General features: G+C 32.7%; 1 protein-coding gene across 24 annotated transcripts in view; it reads left to right on the top strand.

Moving 5' to 3' along the window:
- The window catches only part of PPIP5K2 (diphosphoinositol pentakisphosphate kinase 2), a 90517-nt gene that overhangs the window by 16731 nt on the left and 53244 nt on the right, over window positions 1-20542 (top strand). For 14 of the 24 annotated variants that reach the window (XR_011646347.1, XR_011646346.1, XR_011646350.1 and 11 more), the window contains exons 8-18: window positions 701-862; window positions 2229-2350; window positions 3980-4081; window positions 5756-5842; window positions 6588-6663; window positions 6755-6864; window positions 7400-7485; window positions 9995-10120; window positions 10264-10385; window positions 10645-10827; window positions 19837-19978. Coding sequence is in view for 19 of the 24 variants with exons in the window: in XM_058276863.2 (XP_058132846.1) it covers window positions 701-862; window positions 2229-2350; window positions 3980-4081; window positions 5756-5842; window positions 6588-6663; window positions 6755-6864; window positions 7400-7485; window positions 9995-10120; window positions 10264-10385; window positions 10645-10827; window positions 19837-19978 (1318 nt within the window). In the remaining 5 variants the exon portion in view is untranslated. The remainder of the gene's footprint in view (window positions 1-700; window positions 863-2228; window positions 2351-3979; window positions 4082-5755; window positions 5843-6587; window positions 6664-6754; window positions 6865-7399; window positions 7486-9994; window positions 10121-10263; window positions 10386-10644; window positions 10828-19836; window positions 19979-20542) is intronic. The other 10 variants (XR_011646348.1, XR_011646351.1, XM_058276832.2 and 7 more) reach the window with 1 other exon arrangement.

A 20542-nucleotide genomic window follows, 5' to 3' on the forward strand; every position in this document is an offset into this window, starting at 1 on the left:
TCTGTGACAACTGTAATGAGATTTAAAGGTAGACATGATTTCTGTTGGTGAGAAATAAGGCCTTAATTGCTTACTTTCAGCCAGTCTCTATCTAGAGTGTTCTTTCTAAAGAGTAGATTTGATCATGAAACTCTCAAAAATTCCCCAGTGGAATCTTATTGACCACAGAATAATAACCAAATTAATAAACCTGGAATACAAGATATTTCACAGTCTGACCTCAGTCTTAAAACCTCATTTCTTATAGCATAATCTGTTATCAAAAAGCTAGCAATTACCTGAAAATCATGCTGTTACATACCTATTTCGTCTGTGATTATTACCTTGATTGGAGTACCTTTCCCTCTCTTGTCTACCTTGGGATTCATGCGCCCCTCCCTTTTTCTAATCTTTCTTTTTGTCAGTTATTCCATAATGTTTTATAGTTATTTGTATCTCTTTTTTATTAAACTAAAACAGTTTGAGGAGATTACATCCTATTCATTTTCATATTCTCCCATAATGCTTATTTATAATGGTTTCCTATAGAAAATGAAACTTACCAGTTTTGCCTTTATTTATAACCTTTTTCAATATACTAAAAATTTTGTCATGTAAAGTGAAAGTTGTGCCTATCTAATAGTCTGAACTATATTTTTTATTGTTTCCCTTTGAATTTTTCTGCTTGTTTTAAATTATTTTTATGTAATATTCATGAAAGGTTTATACAGTGGGCCCAGATTATGCCCATGCTGAAGCTCGAAAATCTCCAGCACTTGATGGCAAGGTGGAACGAGATAGTGAAGGAAAAGAAGTAAGATATCCTGTTATTCTCAATGCACGAGAGAAATTAATTGCTTGGAAAGTGTGCCTTGCTTTTAAGGTAAGATTATACAAGCTACATAGACACTTGTAAAAGGAATTAAAATTTTCTTTCTAGGGTTAAGTAAGTTATTTTGATTTTTAATTGAGCAACTAAGCTGAGAAAGTAATTGGTTCACCTGAACAGTTCATATATTTTTCAAGGAATTCGTATAGTGCTAATATAAAAATATATAATAAATGAAAGTGTTTCTCTATATTCTTTCTGGGTATTATATAAATGAGAACCTTGTTAATACATTCAGCCATTAAAATTACAGATAATAACTAAAGCAGTAGGATTAACCAGTATTTAGGGATATTGTTTAACTTACTGAAAAAAAAACAACAAACCCAACTCATTACAAGCATTATTTACTTTCATAGAATTGATAAGTTTTATTTTGTTTTTTGTTTTTGTATAAAAAAGGTCCTTAGTGATCTAACCTTGGTAATCAATACTGTGGCTTAAAATATAATATGCTCATGAAAACAATACATGTGCAATTCTTAAAGAAAACTTTTTTAATTCTGCCTTTTGACTAATTAATTCATTTGTATTTCAGGGTTTTAATGTGATTTGTTTCTCTTAATATTGTATAGGAAAATTTTATATAGAATTAATATAGTCTTTTCTAAAACTTTGCCTTGGAATCTGACTTAAACACTAATATATAATACTGTTCATTAAATATTATATAACTTGACTTAGTAATTTGAAAACTCTTCCATGGGAAAAATATTAACCTGTGGGTACATTTTAATTGCTTTATGTAAACAGTGTTAATCTTGTGGTGCCAGGATTCCAACTCTTAAAATCACATTTTACTAGTATTTGATGATTTGAACATAAATGTAGATTAGAAAATTCCTGGAACCTAAGCAGGAAATTCATACCTTTAAGTTGTTTTCTTTTCCCGAATAAAGTACATTTTTTCAGGTGCCTGCAGGTATGTGGTTGTCAGATTTTAAAAGCTTCATAGGGATAATTAGACATTTCTTGTGGGATGTCTTCAAAACTATTTTTCCTTTTATAATTTTGGAGTAATTTTGCTAGTGCAAAATTTATTATAACCTCTAAAAATATTTGTTTTCTAATTAAATATTAATTGCAGAACTTTATACACTATGTTTGTCCCTTTTAGTTCCCTAACCTTATTGTTCTACATCTCCTTAATGGCAAGAAACTTACATAATATATATAGTCTATAGATAACACTTCAGAGCACTCAAGCAACAAATAATTCTATCATTTTTTTGTTTACTATGAAATAAAACAGTATTGTAATATGTTTTTGCTTTATGAAATTTGATATATTCTAATAAGACTGGGAAACTATGAAAATAACTCAAATTGAACCTTAATATTTATGATTTATTTTTAATAGCAAACAGTATGTGGCTTTGATTTGTTACGAGCCAATGGACAGTCTTATGTCTGTGATGTTAATGGTTTCAGTTTTGTGAAAAATTCCATGAAGTATTACGATGATTGTGCAAAAATACTTGGGTAAGAATTTTCTTTAGTTTTCTTTCTCTTTCTTTTGTTACAGATAATGCATACTAGTTATTCAGAAACCAAGTAATAACAAGGGTCAAATGACCAGGGTTTTTAAGAGTAAAAATCTGTGATCATAAAATAACACTCCCAAAGACCATGCCACATCTGAAATAGAGTCTGGGTTATCAAAAACAGATTAATTGATGATGAGTATAGATGAAGGGCTAAAAGTATTTTAACTTTGTAGATTTAGAAATGTTATAACATGGTAACTAATAATCAAACCTGGTAATTTATTAGAATACCTTGCTTCTCACGTTTTTGCTATGTAATATATTTGAAAAGACTTAATTCTCTTACTTAGTAGTACAAAGTAAACTATTCATGAAAAGGTAACCAGAGTAAAGTAGAAATATATAGAATTCAGAGTTCTTTTGAATAATAATTCTTTCTATAAGTACATATTACTGAAATATAGTCTCATAAGATTATCAAGAAAGTATAAAAGAATTATTGCATTTAAGGATGCCATTTTTATATTCTTTGATCTGTTTTCTTTTTATTTTAATATATTTTATTGAAGTATCACCTTCAAACACGAACATACATAAACAGTAAGTGTGTAGTAAAAGTTGTGAACTTACAAAATAAATATACATAACATCATACAAGAGTCCCATACATCAGCCTTCCACCAATACCTTGCGTTGTTGTGATACATTTGTTACAGATTATGCGATATCATAGTCAAAATATTACTAACTATAGTCCATATCTTACATTTGGTATATATTTCCCCCAATTCATCCTATTTTTTTTAAACAAATCAATTTTATTGATACATATTAATAAAGCATGCAATTGGTTTTTATCTGTTTTCTTATACTTCGATACAAAAACCTAGCAAAACAAAAACTTTTTTAATCTCTTCTACCCATATATGACAAAACCATAGGAAACTTGCACTTTAAAATGTTGCTTAATAATTGGGATCAACTTTTATAGTGTGTTTAAAAGACATGTGAACTTGCCCTGAAAGTGAAATTGTGGGAATATATTAAATTTTACCAAAAATAAGTGCTAAATTTAACAAAAAACTTATAATTACTTCCATGTTTCCATTTTAACTCTATTGGTAAAATACTTTACAATAGAAATTTATTAGAATTGGGCATGGTATCTAGAATAGCTTTATAGATGTTCAAGAAACTGGTGAGAAATTATCAATGGTCACACAGAATTCAGAATGTATATAATTATATATAACTGTGATTTCTTTTAATCCAATATGATTTATATTTTTAAAAACTAAAGTGAATAAATCCAAATTTGTGGCATTCCCATTGGTATGTTTTGATACACAGTTTAGAACTTCCAATCTAAATTTTTCTTGACCGTGATTCATTTGTTGGGTTGATTTTTGTATGATGTAATCGCAATATCATTTTAATTTTAAATCTTCATGATTCTCTGTCATGTTAAGTATACCCAGTTTTGTCTAAAAATGAATTAATCTTTTCTTCTCTTTCCCTTTCTTTTTTCTTTTCTTTCTTCCTTTCTTTTCTTTCTTTTCTTTTTTTCCATTTCTTTTCTTTTTTTCCCTCCCTCCCTCTTTTCCTTCTTTCCTTCCTCTTGAAGCAATATTGTAATGCGAGAGCTTGCTCCGCAATTTCACATTCCCTGGTCAATACCCTTAGAAGCTGAAGATATCCCAATTGTACCAACTACATCTGGAACTATGTAAGTTAGAATATTTTCATTTAGAAATCCCTTGGATTTTCTCCATAAGTCAGTGCTATTAGAATAAAATAATCAAAGTTCTGAATGATTATAGACAGTTACTGTGTATATTTTAATATGATTCACTTTGAAGATGAAGAAATAGATTAACGCTTTTACAAGGGTCCACCAAGACTATAACCCTTGTATTATTACAACTAAAATCTTGGAAAATCCTGAATAATTATAGAACTTTTGAAGTAAGCCATAGATATAAAAACAGGTGTGTTACTTAAGTATTTATGGCCAGTGGTCATACAACTTTGGCTCTCTCAGGTTATTATGAAAAAATAGTTATTATTTATTGAGATAAATTAATGAGATCAATATTTCCGAAATATTCTGTTAACAGTCTACTAGTGAAAATTACTTAGGTGAATTGAAGAAATGTTTATATTTGCACCAAGAAATTTCCTTTAGCATGTTACATATTCTAAGAAGTCCTAACTGGGAGAAAACAAAAAGACGGTTTTGATTTTGTTTTTTAACCCAAATTTATTTAACACAAATTTTTTTTTTTTGGTTTTCTTTTTTTATTTTTATTTTTTATTTTTATTTTTTTGTGTGTGTGTATATATGTTTATTTTTTTTTCTTTTTTTATCTTTATTTGTTTTTTTTTTTTTTTTTACTTTTTTTTTAATTTATTTTTTTATTGACTTTGTAATAATATTACATTAAAAATATATATGTGAGGTCCCATTCAACCCCACCCCCCCACCCCCCCTCTCCCCCCCCAACAACACTCGTTCCCATCATCATGACACATCCATTGGACTTGGCAAGCACATCCCTGGGCACCCCTGCACCCCATAGACAATGGTCCACATCATGGCCCACACTCTCCTCTATTCCATCCAGTGGGCCCTGTGAGGATCCACGATGTCCGGTGATCACCCCCGAGGCACCATCCAGGGCAGCTCCACGTCCCAAATACGCCCCCACCTCTCATCTCTTCCCGCCCTTCCCCATACCCATCGTCCACCATGTCCACTTTTCCCAATCCAGTGCCACCTCCTCTATGTGGACATTGGATTGGTTGTGTCCATTGCACCTCCACGTCAAGAGGAGGCCCAGATTCCACATGGACGCTGGCTGCCATCCTCTTTTTAAGTAACTTACTCATGTATCCTGCTGGGTAGTGTTCTATGGCTCACACTTGGGCAAATACTGAATTATACATCTTAACCCTTCTGTACTTCTAAGACAGTTTTATGTTCCAATAATTTGAATTTGAAATACATGTTCTTCTTATATGGCAAAATAAATACAGACACCATCAAGGAAAGCTTTCTTTTGTTTTGACTCCATGAAATGTCCAGTCTATAGTGATCTATGATATAGAGGAGATCCTTAGCAAAGTACAAGGACTGGTACCCATTTACCTTTATCCTAAATAGTCTATCTCTAGATAGGAAGCAAAACCATAATATGTAGCTTAATATCACTCCCTCCTCCAGTTTCTTAAGTTCTTTTTAGGATTGATCTCATAAAATTTATAAGAACTATTCCTTATGAGGAACATCTTGAAATAGTAAAAAATGGCTCTGAATAAATTATTGAATGTGTTCATCTGAATTATACACCACAAACCTTTGTTAGAGGATTGAAAGCATTTCTTTTTTTTTAAATTTTAGGATGGAACTTAGATGTGTCATAGCTGTCATTCGTCATGGGGATCGAACACCAAAACAAAAAATGAAAATGGAAGTGAGGCATCAAAAGTATGTTTTAAGAGGAATAACTTGACACCTATGAAATAATTTAAGATTTCTGATAGGTGCTAAGCTCTTTTGATCACTACCTTATATAGAAAACCTTTGTTTACTTACCATTTCTTGGCCATTAGTATTTAAATCACTGGATAAATACAAAATCCATTTAAGATAATTGTATGTATCAGCATCTGAAAAAAAGTGATATCCATAAATGGTCAACCATCTGACCTGACTTTGTCATGAAAATGTCCTATTTAGTTTTGGCTTATCATTCTTTTGCATTGCTTTCTGAGAGCCATTAACCTCTCAGTTTTATAGAAGGAGAGTAATAGAATGAAAGTTTCTGTTAATTCTATTCAGTATTTGATTTGGAGATGATAAAATTTCAAAAACTTGAGCCATTAAATATGATTTGAGACAGATGTTTTCTAATGTGTGTGTAGTACTTTCAGAGAACATGTAACATTTTGTTTTATTGTCAGAGATTCAGCTTCCATCATGAGAACTATTTTGAAAGTAAAATGATTATTAATTTGCTATAGTTTAGGAAAATACTAAGTTTTATCAATCAAGGGAGAATTGCAGCATGATATAGTGAGAGGACACATAGTAATGAAATCATAGACCCTGAGTTTTAGTTCATATCTATCATTTATTATTAATGAATAGTATATTCATTAATATATTATTAATGAATAGTGGTAATATTACTATGTGCAAGCAACTAACAGTGCTCTTTCTTTTCTGTAAGATTTTTTGATCTTTTTGAAAAGTGTGATGGTTATAAATCTGGGAAATTAAAACTCAAAAAACCAAAACAGTTACAGGCAAGTTTATTTGATTCTTCTGTTGTTGAATTAAAATTTTTTAATAATAATACTATATGAATAGTCACTTCTTTATTACTTTATTTTATAGGAAGTGTTGGATATTGCACGACAACTTCTTATTGAGCTTGGGCAAAATAATGATTCTGAAATTGAAGAAAATAAGCCAAAACTTGAACAACTTAAGACTGTGTTAGAGATGTAAGTATTTTTTGGTACCCTTAATTATGATAACTAATTATAATGCTTTTTTATATGTGTTAATTGGCATTATAATTTCCTTCACAGTTTGATCATTTTGCTTTTTATCACTGTAACCAAGAAGAAATTAGTGAAAATCTAATGGGATTTCTCTTTTCACCTTCAAGAAAATAGGTTGTTGTATTAAAGATTACTATTTTAGCTTTACTTTTAATTTTGAGGTCAATATCAAAAGAGGACATTAAATTTGGATCCTCTATGAGGTACTGCTTAAAATTAATACCACATTGCTAACTTGATCACAGATTCAGTACTGCTTAAATAAAGAAGTTTTTAACTTTGCTTTAATCAAATAATATTGGTGTCATGAAAATTTCTGTTAATTTTTGAAGAAATCAGTAAGGCAGTTGCAAATAAAAAGGGCCATTAATATATAAGACTTAGTTTTTCTCTAAATGGATTTTAGTTTTTCGTTAGGAAATCACATTAACATTTACTGAATATTGTCTGTTCTGCTTACCATTTTCTTTCTCAGGTATGGCCATTTTTCTGGAATAAATCGTAAGGTCCAATTGACTTATCTCCCTCACGGTTGTCCTAAAACATCTAGTGAAGAGGAGGGTATGTTGTTGTTGTTATTGACTGTTGTGTTTTAATTATATTCTTTATATTTATTCATGTCTGTTTATGTATGTGTGTGTATGTGTGTGTGTATGTCTATACTACACACACACATATATAACTATATATACTTCTTGTTTTTAATTATCTTTGGGCCATCTTCTGTCTAACAGATTAGGGAGTGAGATGCTGAATGAAGGAAGAATAAGTAGTTTTGTTAACTGCTTTGTACTCTTTAAAGGATATATTTTATTGTTTATCCTTTTAGTAAGGATAGATTTTATTATTTTGAGAATTTAGTATGTTCGTTTTACTCTGGATTTGTTGCAGAAAGCTTATTTATGTCTATCTAAATGTTATGTAATGGCCTTCGTCCTCTTTTAATAGAAGAGGGCAGAATATACGGGAGGGAAACTCAAGAAGTATGAAAAGAATACTTTAAAAAATAGTAATTAATGTGTCCCTAAAATAGGTTGATATTTTCCTCCATCCAGTAAACAAGAATAAGCATTTAAATAGGCTTGTTTTCCTAGACCCGTTAGCACAAAAGTCCATAAATTTGTGTACATTTCACAAGGAAAATGGACAAGCATTGGAGAAGCTACTTCATGGGAAAAATGCAGGTGGCCAATAAAATAAGACTGAAATATTATCCTTTGTTCTATGACACTGGTAAAGTCTTTTTTTCTTTTATTTTAAATTGGTGGTACAAAATGCTGATGAGAATAGAGTGCAACATGATTTAAGTCCACTGATAAGAGTGTAAATTCAAAGTAATTTGGCGATATACATCAAAAACTTCAAAAATATTCCCATACTTGGACCTTAATTCTACTTATAAGAACTTATTCCAGTAAGCAGACTTGGCCCAGTTGTTAGGCTGTCCGTCTGCCACATAGGAGGCCCGCAGATCAAACCCTGGGCCTCCTTGACCCATGTGGAGCTGGCCCATGCGCAGTGCTGATGCGCGCAAGGAGTGCGGTGCCATGCAGGGGTGTCCCGCACGTAGGGGAGCCCCACGCACAAGGAGTGCACCCCATAAGGAGAGCCGCCCAGTGCTAAAGAAAGTGCAGCCTGCCCAAGAATAGCGCCACACACACGGAAAACTAACACAAGATGACACAACAAAAAGAAACACAGATTCCCGTGCCGCTGACAACAACAGAAGTGGACAAAAGAAGACGATGCAGCAAATAGACACAGAGAACAGACAACCGGGGTGGGGGTGCGGGGGGCAAGGGGAGAGAATTAAATAAATAATCTTTAAAAAAAAAAAAAAGAACTTATCCCAGTGAAGTAATGAGATATTCAGCGAAAAGATTTATCTATCAGGATATTTATACTGGTATTATGTATAGTAGCAAAAATTAAAATAATGATTTTCTTAATTACAAACCTATGTTTGAATATGTTAATCTTTAGCTATTTTAAATTTTGACGTGTGGCTCCATTGTCATGCTTTGTGATTAATAGCAATTTAATCCTATTACTTCATTTCCTGTATCTTAATGTTTATGATCAGAACATTATATAAACATAAATTTAAAAGTCAATTAAACATAAGTCCCTCTGTAAATTAATATTGGCAGCCATAGTAAAACCCATACAACTGTTAAAGGCCCCAGGGAAAGGGGTGATTTTCTATCACTTTTTTTCTTTTTCTTTTCTTTTTCTTTTTTAACTTTGTTATTATTATTTTATTCCATCACTTTTAATGAATCAATATTAAGTTCTTTCAGTTCTTCTAAGGCTTATTTTTAAATTATCTTTGTTTCCATAGCCCAACTCAGATCTTAAAGATGTGCTAAAGGGCAGATCGAAATTAAGTACAGAAATTCCTTCACTTATATTATCTCTCCCATAGCTGAGAAATTATTCTCTTCTGGGAAGTACAGTGATTCTGTAATTCTAAATCTAAAAAGCTGCTCTTGACTACATTTTATGGCTTATATCATCCAGAAAACATGTATTAGGCTCTCTTATCTCACATCTTTCTAAAATTTATGCATATCGCTGATTCCCAATTTTAAAAATGTGTGTATTTTCTTCACCTCCACTAACATAGTACCATTTATGTTACAGCCCTTTATATTAAAAAAAGGTAACATATTACCTTTTATGTGGAAGGCCCTTGATTTAAAAACAGATAAGTTCTGGATCCTACCATCAAGGAGCTCTTAATCTAGCATATATAACACAACTATATAAAATGTACTGGCAAACTACTATGAGAGCAGGGAAGGGAGAAACAATACTTTCCTTCAGAAAACTTGAGAAAGAGCCTTCTAAAGTGTGAAAGAGATTTCAGGATTTTAGTAGGATTTTAACAGTTGAAGCAAGGGATATCCCTGACAGAAGCAGTCTACAAATGTAGGTACATTTAAGGAACAAAACTAATTTCCATATGAGCCATATTTTACTACAGAAGAGAGCACAGAGAAATCTTGAAACATGTCTATTTTGAAAAAACAAACTTGAAATTTATTTTATCCATTCACATGTATCTCAGACAGTCGAAGAGAAGAACCATCCTTACTTTTGGTTCTAAAATGGGGAGGAGAACTAACCCCTGCTGGCAGGGTCCAGGCTGAAGAACTTGGAAGAGCTTTCAGGTGTATGTATCCTGGAGGTCAAGGTAATCTTGGAGTCACTTTATTTTGGTTAAATTCATATATTGTATTTTCAAATTCTTTTTCACTTTGACATTTTACTAAATATTTATAGAAATACACAGTAAGATAAAAATATAGCTTAAGTGATTTGAGGATTTATTTTCAGGAGATTATGCAGGATTTCCTGGTTGTGGTTTACTTAGATTACATAGTACCTACCGACATGACCTCAAAATATATGCCTCTGATGAGGGACGAGTCCAGATGACTGCAGCTGCTTTTGCAAAGGTATAAATGTTCTCTAGAATTTTAATTTAGTTACATATTGAAATATTTTTACTAAGGCAGTAATTAAAATTTCCAAGTTTGGAACTTCCAACTGCAGTATTCAAATGCCAATCATAAACTATATTATTAATAAAATTTATTTATTGTGAATAATTAGTCTATACCTTATAAAATTCAGCATGTAACAAAATAATACTACTATCTATTATTTTGCATATTTTAAAAAAAATCTGTGTTGGCTCTATTTAATATATTTTAGGGCCTCTTAGCACTAGAAGGGGAGCTTACACCTATTCTGGTTCAGATGGTAAAAAGTGCAAATATGAATGGTCTTTTGGATAGCGATAGTGATTCTTTGAGCAATTGTCAGCAACGTGTGAAAGCAAGACTTCATGAAATACTTCAGAAAGACAGAGATTTTACTTCCGAAGATTATGAAAAGGTGGGTCTTGGCAACTTTTTACTAAAAATATATGAAATATTACATGCACAAAAAAGTATATAAATATAAATATAGTGCTTATTGTACCATAGAGCAAACGCATGTAATCACCATTTAGGTGAACAGAACACTGGAACTACCCTGATGACCCTTTTGTGCCTCTTCCAAATTGCAAACCCTTCACTATCTCCTAGAATAACTACTCTAACTTTTTATGTTGCTATTTTTTATAGTCTTATAATAAGAATATGAATTTGGGTAATTATATATCCCTAAACATAAAATCTAAGTTTTAACAGTTTTTTTAACCTTCATATATTAGAATAATACAGTATGTTTTCTTTTATGATTGCTTCTTTTGCACAATATGTTTATGGGATTTATCCATATTGTTAAGTACTGCCATGGTTGATTTAATTTTCATTGCTATTTGATATTTTATTTCAGTGTTCGGTAAATTTTTTCTGTAAAAGACTAAATAGTAAATATTTTATGCTTTGCAAACCACGTATGGCTTCTGCAGGGTGTGTGTGTGTGTGTTTATTTTTTAATACTCTACAAATATAAAAAACGTTTGTAGTTCATGGGCTGTGCCACAGGGCATGTTAGGCCTGGTGACCATAGTGTGCTGACCTTTGTTTTATTTTATGAATGTGCTACAATTTATATGTTTTCTACTATTGTTACTAGTTTCCGTCTGTTATGGTTATTGCTGCTATGAATATCCTTGTATGCCTCCTGGTGAATGTGAGCATGCATTTCTGTTGTTTATATTCCAGAAGTGTAGTTTTGACTCACAATATGCTTAAGTTCATTATTAGTAGATGATGCCAAACTATTTTCCAAAGTAATTGAACAATTTTTGCTCCTATCAAAAGTTCATGAGAGTTCGCATGGCCCCACATTGTCTCTATTCTTAGTATTTTCAGACTATTCAATTTTGACCATTCTGTAGATACCTCATTATAGTTTTAATGTTTATTGACTATTTAGATATCCTCTTTCATGATATCATCTCTTGAAGTCTCTTCTCAATTTTTTTTCCTACTAGTTCTCTGTGTTTTTTCTTTTTGATGCATTGAAGTTCTTTATTCTAGCTGTGAGTTCTTTGTTGTATGTGTTCTAAATAACTTCATCTACTTTGAGGTTCATGGTGTCTTTCGATGAGCAGAAGTACTTATTTTTCATAAAGTCCAAGTTTATTTTTTTCCTTCATGGTCAGTGCATTTTTATGTCCTGTTTAAAAAAAAAAAAAAAAGTCTTTTTCTAGCCAAAGGACATAGATATTCTCCTATATGATCTTCTAAAAGTTTTGTTGTTTTGCCTTTCACATTTACCTGCAATTCAGATAGAACTGACTTTTGTGTGTGCTGTGAAATAAGAATGTCAATACTGATTTTCCCCTCTACCATATATATATATCCAATTGTCCCAGCACCCACATACCCCACTACTCTGCAGTCCCATCTTTATCATATATGTGGTCTACTTCTGGACTTCACATTCTAATTGTTGTTCTGTTTATTGATCCTTATGTCATGAATAAGATCTCCCAACTCCTGGGGAGCGGATATAGCTCAAGTAGATGTAGCAAGTAGCCTGCTTCCCATGAACAGTTGATCCCTAGTACCACCTTAAAACAGAAACAAACATGAAAAAAATGATTCGTATTGGGGAGTGGATGTACCTCAGTGGTTGAGCGCCTGCTTCCCCTGTACAAAAAAAAAAATCTCCCAACTCCCACATGGTTCATTCTTCAAGTGTTTCTTGGCCTTTCTTGTATTTCTATATACAATTTACTTAGCTGGTCAAAAATCCTGTGGGTTTTTTTAATGTAGATTGCATTAAATCTATAGATCTGTTTGTAAGAATTTGCGTCTTTTTGTCTAGTCTTTCAATCTGTGGACATGATGTAGCTCATCATTCTTTGAAATATTTTTTAATATCTCAATGTTTTATAATTTTCCTCATAGAAATCTTCCATCTTTGTTAAATATAGGCTGAAGTAATTGATATATTTAAATTCTTTTTCTTTCCTGCTTTCAATAAATAGGATCATCAAAAGAATATTAACTATAAGTGGCATTTTCCTTGTCTTTGTTCTCAAAGGGGGAGTTATTAACACTTCAGTGTTAAGTATATTATTGTCTGCAGCTTTTATTTATAGCTACCCTTCTTCAAAATAAATAAATTGCATTCTATTCTTATTTTGCTGAAAATTTTTTATCATGAAGTTGGGAAATTTTATCATTTCTTTGTATCTGTGCAATGTGATTTTTGAATGTGAAGTCAACCCTGTTTCCTAGAATAAACTCAACTTGCTTTTTTAAAATATTTTATTTATTTATTCCCCCCACCCCTTGTTGTTTGTGCTTGCTGTCTGCACTCTGTGTCTATTCACTGTGTGCTCTTTGTGTCTGCTTGTCTTTTCTTCTCATTTTCTCTTTAGGAGGCACTCAGAATCATTCTGGGACCTCCGATGTAGGAGAGAGGCACTCAGTTGCTTGAGCCATCTTAGCTCCCTGGTTTATTGTGTCTCTGATTGTCTTTCCTCTTTTTTTTAAATTTTTTTAATTTTAAAAAATATTTACTGAAGTATATCACTCACACATAAACATACATAAACAATAAGAAGTATATAGTAAAAGTTCTGAACTTACAAAACAAATATACGTAGCATCATAGAGGACTCTCGTAACTCATGATACCATGAGTTGTTGATAAACATTTTAAACTAATGATAAAAGAGCATTGTCAAAATATTACTACTAACCAAAGTATTTTCCCCCAACCCACTCTATTATTATTATTATCTTTATATCATGTATATATGAACATACATAAAGAATAAGTGTATAGTAAAACTTGTGGACTTACAAAGCATGCATAACATTATACAGGGGTCCCATACATCAACCCTCCACCAACATCTTGCATTGTTTTGAGACATTTGTTACAGATTATGAAAGGATATTGTCAAAATCTTATTACTAATCATAGTCGTTATCTTACATTTAGTGTATTTCCCCCCTAACCTACCCTATTATTATTTTAAAATGTATTTTTATGACAGAAGTTGTAAACTTATAACACTATCATGCACATGTCCAGAATTCCTAAACATCATCCATCTATCAACACACCATGCTGTGGTGGAAAATTTGTTTCAGATAAAAATAATATCATCTGATTGTTAAATGTCTATAGTGTGCATTTGGCACACATTCTCTGTACTATCCCATTATCAAATACATCTTTGGCATAAATGCAAGCATATTATATTATTACTGCTAACCACACTCCATAGGTCACTCCAGTTGTATTTTTCCCATCATTTTCCACATTCCCACCACCCTGCAGTAGTGATGTACTGCTTCAGCTCACAAAGGACACACTTGCATCTGTACCATCAACCACCATTCTCATGCACCTCTTAGTTTACTGTGCTATTCAGTTCCTAAATTATTCTCTAGCATTGTCAATTGGCCTTTACATCCCTACACTACCCTTTTCAGCCACATCCCTATTTATAAACTAGCTGTTACTCACTATTTGTTACCATCTATTCTATACATTTCAACACTTTTACATTAAAGCTAATTAAAACTTCTATATACATTAAACATCAGTAGTCCATCTCAGTCCTCCTCTTATCTCTTTTAAGAATCCAGCACCTAACACCAGGGCTTAAAGATATATTCCTACAATTTCTTCTAGAAGCTTTATAGGTTCTTGCTTTTATTTTTAGGTTTTTGATCCGTTTTGAGTTAATTTTTGATAAGGTGTGAGATAGGGTCCTCTTTCCTTCTTTCAGCTATGTGTGTCCAATTCTTTCAGCACCATTTGTTGAATGGACTGTTCTGCCCAAGCTGTGTGTGTTTGATAGGCTGGTCAAAAATCACTTGACCATACATGTGAGGGTCTGTTTCTGAACCATAAATTTGATTCCATTGGCCTATGTGTTTGCCTTTATGCCAGTACCATGCTGTTTTTACTACTACAGCTAGGTAATATAATTTAAAGTCTGGAGATGAGAGTTCGCATTTCCTTTTTAAGATGTTTCTGGGTATTAGGACCCCTTACTCTTTAAAATAAATTAGATAATCATGTTCTCAGTTTTTTTAAAATAATGCTGGTGGAATTTTTATCAGGATTGCATTGAATCTATATCAATTTGAGTAGAATTGACATCTTAATGATAGTCTTCCAAACCATAAGCATTAAATGTTCTTCCAGTTATTTAGGCCTTTTTAAATTTCTTTTAACATTGAGTTGCAGTTTTCTGAATACAAGTGCTTTACATCGTTGATTAAGTTTATTCCTATTTGAGTTTTATCTGTCATTTTATTTTCACCACTCTTTTGACACTTTCGGTTACTTTTACTTATATAATCTTCATTTCTAGACTCTCTTCCAGGTGTTTTTCTCCTTTCTTATTTTTTCAGGCTGTAGGACACCTTTTAGCATTTCCTGAAAATCTGGTCTCTTGGTTAAAAATTCTCTCAGTTTCTGTTTATCTAATCTCGCCCTCGTATCTGAAAGACAATCTTGTTGGATATAAGATTCTTGGCTGGAAGCTTTTCTCTTGTAGTATCTTAAATATATCATACCACTTTCTTCTTGCCTCCATGGTTTCTGGTGAGAAATCAGCACTTAATCTTGTTGGGTATCCCTTATAGTTTATGCATTGCTTTTCTCTTGCTGTTCTCAGAATTCTCTCTTTGTCTTTGGCATTTGCTATTCTGATTAGTATGTGTCTCGGAGTTGGTCTATTCAGACTGTTTCAGGTGGGGTACTTTTTGCTTCTTGGACATGGATATCTATGTCCTTCAGTAGGATTGGGAAATTTTCTACCATTATTTCTTCAGATATTCCTTCTGGCTCTTTTCCCTTCTCTTCTCCTTCTGGGACACCCATGACACATATGTTTACATGCCTTTTGCTGTCGTTTAGTTTCCTGAGACCTTGTTCAATTTTTTCCATTCTTTTCTTCATCTGTTCTTTTGTGTGTTCACTTTCAGAGGCCATTTCTTCAAGCTTACCAATCCTTTCTTCTGCCTCCTCAAATCTGCTATATGTTTCCAGTGTTTTTTTTTTAATTTCATTCTTGCTAATTACTAATCTGTTTTTTGGCTTTTTCTGTCTTTTACTATTGTATATTAAAATTTCCTATGCATTTGAAGATTTAACTTGTCCTTGTAGTTCTCTTAATTTTTTATTTACATATTTTAATGCCAAGTTATTAAATGCATACAAATGTAGATCTGATAGATTTAACCTGTGCTTTTTACCTTGAAGTTTACTTTGAAATTAATATAACTTTACCAGCTTATATTTCTTTTCTTTGGTGTTTGTGTAGTATATCTTTTATTGTCTTATTTTCAGCCTTTCTAAAACTTTATTTTTTTAGATTTATCTCCTAAAAACTGCATGTAGTTGTTTTTACAAAACCTACTCTGACAGTCTTTATTTAGGGCATTTATTATAGTGACATTATAAAGTACTGACGAATTTGGATTGAAGTCTGTTATTTTTTAAATGCCTTATATTTGTACTGCTTGTTTTATTTCTTTTCTCCTCTCTTGATCTGTCTGGAAATTATCCTTGATTTTACTATTAGTTTTGTGGTTACCCCTGAGATCACAACAGGCATTCAGGACTTTTACCTAACTCTTCCTAGACAATGCAAGGACTCTAGAAGAGTGCTTTTCAAACTTTAATTTGTGTAAGAGTCACTTGAGGTTTTTTTAATATGCAGATTCTGACTCATTAAATTGGGTGGGGACTGGAATTCTGCATTTCTAGCAGTTCAGGCCAGTGCTGCTCATCCTTGGAACATATATTTAGGAACAAGATCTAAATGCGTTGTAACATTTGCTCTGCTTATGGATTTATATACATTCCATACTGTATATTTTAATTCTCCATATTTAAAACTTTGTCATTATTAATCTTTTATATAAGCAATATTCATTTAGATATATCCATTAATTTACTCTTAATCCATCTTCTTTTTTCCTGAATTTTGGAGCTTCCATGTAGTTCCTTCTGCTTGCCTAAAGAACAGTATTATATTTCCTTTATATCAGTCTGCTGGTGGTAGTCTGAAAATATTGTTATTTAAATTTCATTTTTGTGGAATATTTTGACTGGATACAGAATTCTAGGATGGCACTTATTTCACTGCATTGAAGATGATTGTTTCATTATTTTCTGGCTTCCATAGTTTCCTTTGGGAAGTCAGCTCTTAGTTTTATTGGTGCTCCTTTAAAGAAAATTTTTTTAAAAAATGTCTGGCTACTATTCTTTTTGTCTTTGGTGTTCAGGAGTTTTTCTATAGTGTGTCTTGAAGTGGATTACTTTTTATTTGTCCTGTTATGGTTTGTAGGGTTCTTGTATCTATGGCTTTCATCAGTTTTGCAGCTTTCTCTTGTCGTACCCTTTCTTTTGATTTTTCCACCCTTTTGCCTCTATGTTTTATTATTTTTATCTTCTAATTTATCTTTCAACCCACCAAATCTATCTTTGGCTATATCTAATCTGCTTTAAATTCAGGCATTGTATTTTTCAATATAAGAGTTTTTAGGTGCTTTTTGTTGTTGTTGTTGTGTCTCTTGTGTTAGCTTGCCATACCTGCCCATCATGCCAGGTCACTGTCTTACTTGGAGGTACCAGGATCTGAACCAGTTACCAGTGTGGTAGGTAGGAACCTAGTCACCTGAGTCACATCAACTTCCCTGCTTAAAAAAAAAACAAAAAACTAACATCATTTTTAAAAACTAGTTTGCAGTTCTTTGAAGATTTTCAACATTTTTCCCTTTTTTTTTAAAGATTTATTTATTTATTTTTATTTCTCTCCCCTTCCCCCCATTTCTGCTCTCTGTGTCCATTCGCTGTGTGTTTTTCTGCATCCGCTTGCACTACCAGGTGGCACTGGGAAACTATCTCTTTTTTTGTTATGTCATCTTCCTGCATCAGCTCTGCGTGTGTGTGGCACCACTCCTGGGTGGGCTGCACTTTTTTCACTGGGGGCGGCTCTCCTTGCGGGGCGCACTCCCTGCGCATGGGACACCCCTATACAGGGGCTTCCCTGCGTGGCATGACACTCGTTGCTCGTGGCAGCACTGTGCATGGGCCAGCTCGCCACACGGGTCAGGAGGCCCTGGGGATCAAACCCTGGACCCGCCATATGGTAGGCAGATGCTCTATCCATTGAGCCACGTCTGCTTCCCTTTTTTTCTTCTTGAACATAGTAAGCCTCATTATTTTGGAATTTTTGTCTGATAATTCTAATATCTAGAATTTCTTTGGTTCCTTTTGTTGCCCATTCTGCTGAATGCCATTTATTATGTCTTGTTTTCTTGTGTGCCTGAATATCTTTCATTGTGACTGGACAGTTTATTTATAAAAATAATTTGAGCTTAAGTTGATGTTATCTTCCAGCAAGGATGTTTGTTTCTGCTTTGGGCTTGTGGACATAACAATCCGGCATTACTTTAATCTAGTTTCAGAAACTAAGAATTATCTGGAACAGTCAGACAATTTGAATTTGTTGTAGTTTGTTGGTGTGATGGTGTGCTTCTGATTCACCCTCACTTTGTTAAACTCTGAGTTTAGGGAGTTTACCAGAACTCCATGTATGGTGAACTCTGGATTTTAACTTTGTTGCCTTTGTCCAACAAGGCTCTACTCAGCATCTTTTTTGTGTCCTGAGGGTCAACAAATACCACGTTGCAAAAATAGCCTCACATGCCAAGCTTACTCTGGATTACACTCTTTTAGTTTGCTAAAGGCTGCCAAGGCAATATATCAGAAATAGTTTGGCTTTACAAATGGAGATTTATTAACTTGTAAGATTACAGTTCCGAATCCGTTCTGAGACCGTGAAAGTATCCTAATCAAGGAATCATCAGGAGATGCTTTCTCACTGAACTGTAGCTGTTGGCTACCAGACATATGACAGTGTCTAATAGTGTCTCTCTCTTATCTGCGACTTCTCTCTCAGCTTCTCAGGGTTTTTCTCTGTTTCTGTGGCTCTGCCAATTCCAGTTTATAAAGGACTCGCATAAAAGAATTAAGACCCATCTTGGGCTACACCTTACTGGAGAAATGTAATCACATAGCCCTCAACTGGGTCTAATCTAATCAAAGGTTCACAGTAGGTTTGAACCCACAGAAATGTGCCAGTTTAAGAACATAATTTTCTAGGGGTCCATAAAAGAATCAAGTGGACCTATAAATTTTGGCTCTGTAATTCTTTACTACTTTGTTAAACTCAGATTCATTAAAGCAGAAATACAGAATTTCTTAGTCCAGGATGTTTACTTACTGTTAGTGGTAAGATTGGACAGAACTACTTAGTTCATCATAACCAGAAGTAGAACTCCACTTTCCCTTTTTTATATTGGTAGAAATGTATTTGGTTTAACTAACTTGTCCAGTTAATTGTCAGAACTAGACTTTGGGACAATTTATTTAATTTTTAGTCCATGTCCAAGTTAATTGATGACTTTTGTTGCCTTGAATTACTAAAAAATCCATGATCATCATAAAGGCAGAATAGTAGTTGAGAGCATCAACCTTGTAAGCCAGACTATCTGAGTTTGATTCCCATCCCTTCAAGTTGCTTAACCTGAGTTAAGTAATCTCATCTGGAAAAAGTTGATAATAGTAGCCTTAGGGTTATTAACATGTAAATATATGTAACATGGTTGGAACCATACTATATTTGCTCATATTATGTGAGTTAGCAAATTGTTTTCATAACATTGTAAATAGAATGCTTCTGTTGTCTCTGTAGATAATCTAATCATGGCTAAGGTTTAGTATTATTTAAACATGAAATTCAGAAATTTTTACTTCCTGCTTGACTTGATTGCTATAGTTGGGAGATCATCTTAATTTGCCATAAGGAATTATTCTCCAGCTATTACTAGTTTTGGATAGTAGCTTATTATTCTCTTGGACAATTAAGCATAGCCATATATAAAATATATATTTTACTTGTAGCTTACTCCATCTGGAAGTATTTCTCTTATCAAATCAATGCATTTGATTAAAAATCCTGTGAAGACCTGTGACAAAGTTTATTCCTTGATTCAAAGTTTGACTTCTCAAATCAGACATCGAATGGAAGATCCCAAGTCATCAGGTAAATACTATATTTCTCTTAGAGCTTAAAACAAAAGTTACTCCTAAATAAGATGCACCAGTCTTATTTTAAGAAATTAAGTCTCTGTTGAGGGCTAGGTATAGAATGGTTTAATATGTATCCATCAGTAATAAAATAAAATAAAACATGTATCCATCAAAAAAAAAAAAAACAAACCCTAAGACGTAAAAGCTTTTACCCATGACAACATGAAAGAGACAATAGAACATTCTCATTTGAACATCTAATTACATAGCATCGCCATATCGTTAAACAGCAATAGGCAGCATAGTAAGAAGGAGCAAGCAACAAGAAGGTGATCTACTCTCTGGCTCTAAGACTTGCTTAGTTAATTTGGCATTTTGGTTTTCTTACAAGTAAAGGTGGATCATTTGAACTGTTTAATTTTTAAGGTTCCTTTCAGCTTAAGGTAGTTTATTTATTCTGTTATGTGAATCCAGTAAAATGATAAAATTTTAAGATTCAGGAATAGAAAATGATTTAGCTTAAAAGAGTTTTGTTACAATTTTTATTTTTCTTATTTTTAGTAAAGACTATAATAAA

Source organism: Dasypus novemcinctus, chromosome 2 (genome assembly GCF_030445035.2).
Source record: "Dasypus novemcinctus isolate mDasNov1 chromosome 2, mDasNov1.1.hap2, whole genome shotgun sequence".
In the NCBI taxonomy this organism is placed as follows: domain Eukaryota; kingdom Metazoa; phylum Chordata; class Mammalia; order Cingulata; family Dasypodidae; genus Dasypus; species Dasypus novemcinctus.